The sequence below is a fragment of the Mytilus edulis genome, chromosome 2 (assembly GCF_963676685.1).
Source record: "Mytilus edulis chromosome 2, xbMytEdul2.2, whole genome shotgun sequence".
In the NCBI taxonomy this organism is placed as follows: domain Eukaryota; kingdom Metazoa; phylum Mollusca; class Bivalvia; order Mytilida; family Mytilidae; genus Mytilus; species Mytilus edulis.
In genome coordinates, this window is record NC_092345.1 from 57,303,743 (window position 1) to 57,314,054 (window position 10,312).

The 10,312-nt window shown below is 30.2% G+C and overlaps 1 protein-coding gene across 1 annotated transcript in view; it reads right to left on the bottom strand.

The window, feature by feature from the left end:
• The window catches only part of LOC139512489 (platelet binding protein GspB-like), a 28,032-nt gene extending 18,294 nt beyond the window's left edge, over window positions 1–9,738 (bottom strand). The window contains exon 1 of the mRNA XM_071300127.1: window positions 9,576–9,738. Within this exon, the coding sequence (XP_071156228.1) occupies window positions 9,576–9,578 (3 nt within the window). The 5' untranslated portion in view covers window positions 9,579–9,738. The remainder of the gene's footprint in view (window positions 1–9,575) is intronic.
• Between the last annotated feature and the right edge of the window lie 574 nt (window positions 9,739–10,312).

Consider the following 10,312-nt stretch of genomic DNA (forward strand, 5'->3'; position numbering starts at 1 on the left):
AAAATAAACTGACAACGCAATGGCTAAAAATGAAAAAGACAAACAGACAAACAATAGTACACATGACACAACATAGAAAACTAAAGAATAAGCAACACAAACCTCACCAAACACTGGGGGTGATCTCTGGTAAACTAGATAACAAAAATCAAGTAAAATTAAAATATCAATAAGCAGTATCGCAACAAGAGTGCTTGCAGTTACTAAAAGTAAGCTCAGATTAATGACTGAAACTACTGAAATATAATCATGCCGACCTGCAATCTGGAATCAGTGGATGTACTTCGGAGTAAATTTCTTACAACTTCATAAACAGTACAGTGAGACACGATCTTATGCAAAGCCAAGCCTTGTGGTTATAACAATTGAGAGTACGATGGTCGTACTCGGAATCGGAATTCAACCAATGAAAATACTGGATTTAATATTTTGAGCGCAAATTTTGTACTCCGAGTACTTGGTAAAGTTTTATGACCCCAAGAATACTAGTGTACAGAAGTTTAAAACAGAAAACAATAATTGAAACATCTCAATCTTAATTATTCAACCATAACTAACTTAGTGATTTGATGGAGGTCTTCATAATGAAATATTTACTACATCTTTTTCAATATGTTTGAATTCACTAAATAGGCTTCGAGTGCTTCTAAACTTAAATTACATATAACCCAGAATTTTAATACGCCATATTTAGAAAAAGTGGGGTTATTATAATATCCTTTAAATATGATTTATAATTCTCATCATGTTGACACTATACCATCCCATACAAAAATTAATGACATTTTCAACTCGAATACAAAATTAAGTAATTTTTCACTTCATATGATATGAACTCCACCCAAAAACGTATAATGAATATTGTAGAACTTAATGGTGCATTCAACCGTAAAAGTGCTCTTTGATTTGGGGTTTTATTTGAATTATTGACAATTTAAATTCCTTCATGATTAAGCTTTATAGCCCTTGCATCAACAAGTTCTTTGGAAACTTTTTACTTTGAAAATAGGATGACCGACATTTTGTTCCTAATATATTATTTTAAGAAGCAACATACATTTTTGATATTTGTATTTTCTAGGGTTTTTTTTTTTTTTTGGCTCACGGAAACTTAATATCTAATTATTTATTTTTGACTAATTGAGAACCTGCATTGAAAGGACACTCAGGATACGAAGTCTGGTTCCCTTTCCGAAAATTCTAGTTTGAAGCTTATCAAAGATCAAACAATGACATATGTACACCAGTTATATTGTCAAGAACTCTCACTAATTTGAATTGTTTATCTCTATAATTTATTATCACTATCGAGAATTAAGACGAAGAATAATGTAGATACATCATGTATCATGATTGATTTATTACTATAAACCAAGGAATTAGTTATTTAATAAATATTCTTGGTAAAATGTGATTAAAGTAGCAATTCTACCATTGATAAAGGATTTATTTTTTAGTATAAGACAATATCCAAATTAACCATTTTTTTTTCATTTTCAAGTAAAAATTAATTAACTCAATTAACTGAAATTAAATATTCAAACTCTTAATGCTTATTGATGTATTGGTTGTTGTTTGCTTAAAGTCCAGTAGCAAATATATCATATTCCGGTCGAGAGCAAATAAAAAGTCACATTCAATAGCTATGAACCAGTCATTCCCAAAAAATGGGTACAATTACAAAATTTCAGTGTCGCCGGCAAATAACCACAAAATGCAAGCTTAACATATGTCACAGATAATCTTTTTTGTGTTCTAAGTGATTAATATGTATACTAAAATAAAATTATATGCTTTTGTGATGTATATCGTAAATATATTTGTGTGATTTTCGATTCAATATACGGAAATCACACGAATTCCGAATGTCGCCAAGAAAAACTCCAATTATCGGTGTGAATTAAAATACTTTATTTCATCTAAATCATGATTAGATTTGCTTTTTTTACTTGACACTATATTGATTTTTATCCACAAAAATATTTTAGAATCAAAAGTTATAATATACACTTTGATTTACCCATTAAACCAATGTCGCCGATAAACGTATAACCTACCGTAACGTATCTTTAGGTACAGTCAAAACATATTTATATGATTGGAAATCATGCCCAATGTGACTTTAAGCAAAGTTGATACATCAAATTTTAAAATCCTGCCTTTAACTTTTATTGCAATGAAACGAAAAATAAAAAAAAATCTTCTCTTTCTCTTTTTTTCGATTGTCGCATATAAGAATCCAACCTACGTAACGCGTATTTTGGAACGCACTAACCAAGAACAAATCAAAATGATGATTATTTCATTGAAAGCACCCATAAAGCTTCTCAATAATCAGTTTTGAGAAAGCAACTCAACAATATTGTTACATATTTCCATGTATAATGTAAATAAAACTAACCTCCGTTTAAATAACCTCCGTGACGCAGTTATTTACAGTTAAGTTGTCAGACTTTTTTATCAGTAACAGCGGCTGCCGACACTGCCGAAAGTCATTTTAGTAGCAGACATCATTTATTATAAAGAAAACAGACAAACAAAATACAGATTTTGAGAAAAAAAATGTTGTTTTGAGAAAGGTAGGTTAACTTGTTTTTTCCCTATTATGTGAGCAACATTATAACGTTTAATAAACGTTATATCAGCCATTTTCTTAGATTTAAAATAGTCTACAGCACAACTTGTGTAATTACGACGACAATCATAACTTTAACAGCAGTTTATGGCAAACATTTTCAAGATTATTTAGGACTCATCAATGTAACGGAGGTTATGCAAATAAAAAAAATCTAAAGATGCATGTAAACACGATCATACCAATTGAAATTCTTGTACATTGTTATAGATACCAAATCAGTTCATCAATTATCACTAATAAAAATCAAAAGGTGGTGTCAATCATAGACGACATCATTGATTAACGTTACGGAGGATAGAAATTTAAGGAAAAAAAGTTTTTTTTCTCTAACAGGACTTTACTCTTTTTAGATAACGATTTACTAAGAAAAATGTTTAATTCTGTTGTCTTGTTTGTCATTTAATTCCAATATTTACATTCATTTATATGTTTGCTGTTGGTAAGAACTGGAATTGTCCGTTATGGAGGTTTTAAATGTCGTTACGGAGGATAGAAATTTTCGAAATGAAACTATTTTGACTCCAAAACTTCATAGTTGTATAATACATACATTATGGTGTGAAGGAAGATGACATTATCTGTATAGAGCTAATAAAATTAAGTTGAACAGTATTCGGTTTAGGTAAAACATATTTTTGAGTGAAAGTTCATGAATCGTTACGGAGATTTTGACAAGAACAAGTCCATTTGACTAAAAGAAACACATAACTTGATAGAAAACAGTTTTTTAGTTTGTAATGTCAATAAATTGTTTAGAAAAGCTAGCATTAAAGAGTTAAGTGTTACTATGTATCAGCATTCAGATACTGGTTTGATATCAACCTCCGTAACAAAGATGGGGGTGTGGATTAATACAAGCATAAAAAATACATACAAGTGATTCAAAACATAAATAATAGGGTTTTTCCTGGAAAGCTGTATTATGAAACTAAAATATTATACAGCATAACATTTCATTAGTTTAAATTTGTTACTAAATAAGTTGTGAAAACTACTTATTTGAATTATTTTTTAAACACTATATTAATTCAGACCTTAAAATTGGTATTTGCTTTCAATGTATACAGAATAATACGTATAAATCAGTTTGCTATGGTGGTAAATGTAACCCATTTCACATGAGCCTGGATTTAAATCTTGTGTTTTTCTCTAATGCAATTTTTAAGATGACTTTATACAACACTAACCTCCGATACGTTCATACTTACCTTGTCTTACAAAAAATGCTAAAACTAGAAAACAACTAAAATGGTGTAAGTAAAAATTAAAAAAATGACAGACTAGATATAGACACAGAAGAAAACAACACTCTCTCTCTGCTCAGTTGAAATTTATTTTTTAACAGTGTCTACATTCGAATTGTACCCATTTTTTGGGAATGACTGTGTTGTGTAAAATCAGTCAGCCAGAATAAACTTAAAATGGCGGGAATTTTGAATTACACTAGAAACGAAGGTAACTATACTGGATACGGGTTGGGATTTTGTCTTGCGACAAACCACCAACGTATCACTAAAACTAAAGAGTTGTCTGAATGCTTTATAAACGAATATAGAGCCTGGCATCCTCCCTTCGCGAGCCATCGTGTATATTAATGTCAAAATTCCGACTTGACGTGGCTGCGTATTTGTACATCTCTCTTAAGTCTAGTTGTTATACTGGATGGGAGAAATCCATATCACCTGTTAGTTTATACCATAGACAACACTAGGCGTTATTCGGAATGAACAGTACAATACAACTTTACTTATCTGGAACAAAATGCTAGTCGTAATATCAAATATTTAGTCAAATCAATCAATTTTTTCCGAATCATTCATAAAATTTCAGATGTCAAAAACCCCATTCATAAATGTTTGTTTGTATTTACGTACAGCGAAGCATATATAAATGCTTGTTTGTATTTACGTACAGTGAAGCCCCAAGTTCACTTATCCTAGATTAAAGTCAAATAAACATTCGGTATAAAGCCTTCTTTGTGCGTTTCCGATAGATTTAATTTGACAAAAAAACTTTAGAAACTGTAAATACATATGATTTTAGATGGAACGATGTCAGTGTGTATCCCGGTCAATACCCTTCACATCTTATTCATTACACATTTTATCAAATAAAACGTAAAGAAGTTGCCGTCTCCTTACTTATCTTTGAAATTGTTTGCCTATATACAATAATGTTACACTAAGATATACAGGAAAGCAAATTTCAGAGACTGTTTTATTTCTTTCATCTTAAGAGAAGCGTATATCATGATTGTCGAAAAAAATATGTGACCAGATATATTGAAAACAACAATAGTTGTGCAAGCCGGTAGTTTTTAGCTTATTTGTTTGAGACTAAACTAAACTTGAAAAAAAAACTAATTTAAAATTGTTGTTTCTATCCAATATGGTATGTATATGTCGTAAGCAAAGGGTACAAGTTTAGGATGTGTCCTTCTGGATCTTTATCATTATTTTCTGATTGCTTTAATAACATTTCGATTAAAGAAACTTCTGTTAAACCTTTAAGTTTAAAATCAAGATTGTATCAATATATACCTAATCTTTTTTAACAGAGTCGGTATCTTTAAGTTAACCTTGTTATACACTTGTTTGAAGGTTGAATATGAAAATAAAGAGATATGGTATGATTACCAATGCGACATTTTTTAATCACAGTTTAAATTTAGTGGATGTAAGCAATCAAAATGATATTAGCATAGGTAATCATACGACCTTCGACGATGAGACAAAACCCATACCATATAGTTGCCTATAAAAGGCCCCGCCATAAAAAATATAAAACAATTTAGTTGAGAAAACTAACGGCCTAGTTTATAACGAAACAATTTACGAAAAACAAGTATAATAGACATGAACCAACGACAACCGCTCATCAACATACTCTTGGGATAGGCAAAAAAAATCAGCTGAAAAGAGCTTAACTCATCACATACAAAACAGAAAAATATATGACAGACCGGACGTGGCAGGGTATTTGTACATCCCTCACAACAATAAAGGATACACAGTATAGATCTGAGAGTACTGGCAGTTCCCAGCAATTCTATTTTACTGAAATTGTGTTGATCGGTTGTCTTAATTATATTTACAGAAAACAGCTTTAATTTGATTTTGAAAAAGGAAAAAAAAACATGTTCTTAAACAAAACAAATAGTTACGATGAAATAGTAAATTGTTATCTCTACAAAAAAATGAAATCCAATTCGGATTGAAAATTGTATTTTGTCTACTCAAAAATTCTCTATAAGAAAATGCTTCATTGAGCTTCAAGTAAGTGTTTTAATCGGAAATTGTGAATGGTCGGTTTTATCAAATTCCTATATAGAAAGACTTTACTATGTTATCATTTGCTGTAGGACGAGGAGCGCTACCTCCTTGACCGTTAAAATATGAAAAAAAGAACTTGAAGAAAATGAATGGAATTCGTCTACATTCTATTAACTATTTGATTCTATTTTTTGAGGAAAAAAAGAAAGAAAATAGTTAATCTTGGTACTGGTTCCTTTATAAAACAGACTGAGTCATTAGAACTGAGAACAGAAGTCTCTCAAATGTTCATGTATTTATTCTTTATCAATTGAAATTACCCATTTATTTGTTTTAGTTTATTGTTTTTCCCCAACAACTATAAGATAATTATGTATTAGTATATATATATATATGTATATGTATAATGATATTTATATTTATCACAATTTTAATTTCATTCAAAGATATTTGGTTATTTGGCATGATGGCTAAATTATTCTGTATATCTGTAAGGACGTGTTTCTCAAGGTGTGGAGTCAACATACATTTTTTTTGGTTTAAACCAAACCTTAGTTTGACAAATCTTCCATAAAGTGGATAAGTTGTAATGAATTGATTTTTAGTGCATATTAGGTAATAAAGTGATACACGCAACAAAAACTATTTACCTTAAAAATTGTTAGAATAAGTCATTTAAATAAGTTCGAATTGTAAAAGAAAACCTATAAATCGTGGGATTACTTTACAAATGTTTTCTTTTTTATTGGTGTCTATGTAAAGCTTAAAATGCTTTAACTTTGTCGTTCAAAATCACTTAGAAAGATATATATTCAATGTTGTAAAAGTCAAGTAAAATTCTCATGAAATACATAACTAATCTTCTTATTTCTCGAATCAGACCTATTCAGGGCTAGAATTTTATAGTCTTACATCTACAAAGAATTCAACATATTGCAAATAACATTAACGGTACCAATATAACTGCATCAGATGCACATTACGACGATTAATAAAATTGAGAATGGAAACGGGGAATTTGTCAAAGAGACAACACTCCGACCAAACAACAGAAAACAGCCCAAGGACACCAATGGGTCTTCAAGCTGATCCCTTAACAAAAATGTTTACTAGTTCACACTAAACCCCGAAACACATAGATTAACCAAAAAAAAAAACATACACTACTAGCAAAGGCTATAGGCTCCTTACTAATTTTTGTTTTTTATTTGTTTACTACATTATTATCATTACTATTTGTATACTGGAATGATTTTCTGAGTTTCCAATAGTAATTACATATGGATATATACTTGATTACTCCTACATATGATATAGGGAGAAATTGTTCAGTGCAAATTGTTTGACAGTTTGCATTGGAATAGGACCAAACAAGAATTACGATGTTCCACTTGCAGTTGCATACTTCAAGTTTGATTCCTTTTGAAATTATTACGGGGTTTTCAATGAACAAAATGACAAAACTTGCCGTAAATCAAAATTTTCTTAAGTTTTCATTTTGAATGGTAGTAGTCTTGACAGAATTGCCTTTACTGCGTTTATTTGCGGATCTTTTTTCTTTCTGTATCCATTTGATTGTAGGCACTTTTTGTTTTAAAAATGGGGTGATTTAAAACAAGTAGGCCACATGTCATTTCTTATAAGGGAAAGTTTGTCAGTGAAGAGTCTCCATGTGTCAACGTTCGAATTATAAAAACGGCTTTTGAAAAAAATGATTATTATCTTCCGTTTTTAATGATAAATCATAGAAAGTATCTTTCCTTTATCGTTAATACAGGAGGGGTTGCCGTGACGCATGTTTCGATTGTTAGCTTGACAGTTAATACATATTTTTTTTTTTTTAGCTTTATTTTATGTATATATGAACTCCAAAGTTAACATCAAGAATCAATGACTTCTTATTACTTATAAACATAATTATGAAAAATTGATTCCATGAATATTCTTAAAATCGGAAACACTTGTTTAGTGTCTAAAACCAATGAGGTGACAGATTAAAATAGTTTAATAGTGATCTCTGGGTGTTGTAGGTCGCTCATTGTCGGGTAGTTGCACCTCATTGACTTTTACCCAAATCTCTTTATGAATTGTCATTGAAGAATGATTACTATTTATTATTGAAAGATGACTTTAGCACCCAAATGATTTTATAATGATTTTTCAACACTAAACTAATCATTTTCAATGATTCCTTAAATGTTTTGATTTAGAATGTGACGACATGTATCATTTCAGTTATTGGGCATATTTGCATCAGTAACTGTACTATAACACGTTCTATATTGCTTAATGTAAACACACAAACATAGGAAGTGTTTTTAAATACAGATCAATCAATAACTAGTGCATTAAATGACTTTGCCAAACAAAACAAATATTATCAAATTCATATTTTACGAGGACAAATTTAGCGTTCAGTTCGTCTGGGTCATTGTCAAATAGTGCATGCATTGGACGAAAACCGGTTTACTACGAATACAAGTTTTGGCCTGCTTTCATTCATTTCAAAGTCACACCTATCTTGTTGCACAGAACATATGATTGCTGGTGATATATATAGCATAAGTCTCAGAAGCGGATTAAGGGCCGGGTGGATTAGATTGGTGCTCCCCTATGAAGCATCATATATATATATGGTTAATGCATATACTTTTTGAAAGTCCAACTCCTAGCATTGCCTTGTTGGTGCCCCCTCTCCCTTTTACAAAATTCTGGATCAGCATCTGGGTCTCTACTGAAGATTTTTTTCACATAAGTAAAGATGTCTAAAAATGAATAAGAGTAGATGTGGGGTATTCATTTCATAAATAAAACAGTAACCGAATAGGTCATCTATAGGTCAACATATAGTCTTCAGCAATTGGTAGGTTTCAAGCCCCAACAAATCCAAACTTTTCCTTTTCTAAGTACATTACTTTTTGCATATATTCATTTGATTCCCAATGGAATCGTATTGACATTCAATATTAAATAAAACCACAGAACCGTTAATTAGGTTCATGCAAGTTTCAATGAATTTTTAATTGCCTGTAGAATACTATCTTGATTAATCTTATTTTCACTTAATAAGAACAGTTTCAATCGATTATATAATGTGATAAGATTATCAAGGGAGCCATGGTCGGTTGTTAATGTCCTTATCAAACAATTTTTCCATCTCAAAGTATGGTTTATATGTTTTATTTGTATATAGAATATGCCAAATATTGTCCATATCTATGTTTGAGACCGCTTTTTTAAAAACAATTTCATAAAGGTATGTCTATATATTTTAATTAATATCAATTTGCGCTGGCGATGACATTAAAAATGCACACATATACGTTTCACTGTTATCTAAGACTATAATAAAAAGAAAGAAAGACGAGAAAAATGATTCAAGTTTAGCGAAAAATTGATATAACTTTCGTTCATCTTGTTGGACTAGTCTCAAAGTGCAGCGAGAGGTAAAAGGTTGTAAGTATAAAGGGACAAAGGAATAAATGAAAAATTTTAAAAAAGAAGATCAGCATAAAAAAGTTCGTGGTGTATTATGAAAATCCGAACAAAAAATACGTTAGTTATTAAAAATTAATGTTAATGTTGATATGTGGAGCAATATTTCCCGGATTAATTTTCAACACATCAATGTAGATTCCATCATAACTTTTTAAATTCAGACTCACCATTCTATGGTCATTGGTAATTAGTTTCCGAAAAGTTTGTAAGAGATTTCCTAAAGTTACACTACTTGGTACGAAAAATACAGAATGAATGAAAATTAATTTGGATTATGGACCCCATGATATAAACAAGTAATATTATTGAGTGTTGGGAGGGGATTCATCTATTTTTCTGTATATAGTCATACTTTTATAGTGTCTATTTTAGACGTTTATTGAACTGTAGCTTTTACGTATTTTGCATATTGAAAGGCTTGCTTATGTCGACACCCAATAATATTACCGCAACAACAATATTAGTGACTTAATTCCAATACGTTCAAGTTTTTTAATATCGCTATGGTTAGAGAATTCATCCGGAAAGTATTTGTATTGTGATTGGATAAATTGCGTTTATGCATAATCATTTTTAAAAATGTGTGAATTTGAAAGATAGTTTATTCATGATCTTTAATGTTCCCACACCACAACGTGAATTGTTTTCGAAGATTTATCTATAAAGTCGTATGCTTCACATCATGGACTTTAAACAAAATTATGATAATTGATAATAATATACATGTATGTTATATATTGGTATTTAAAATTTAACTAGAACTGAATGTACGTTTGAGAGTGAATCTTTAACTAAACTATTGTCTGTATTGTTATATGATTGATTCCTTTCTGGAACTCCGAAATATCGGTTAAAGTCAGTTGTACCTTATACAACTAATAAATAACTATATGATTACGTTCAG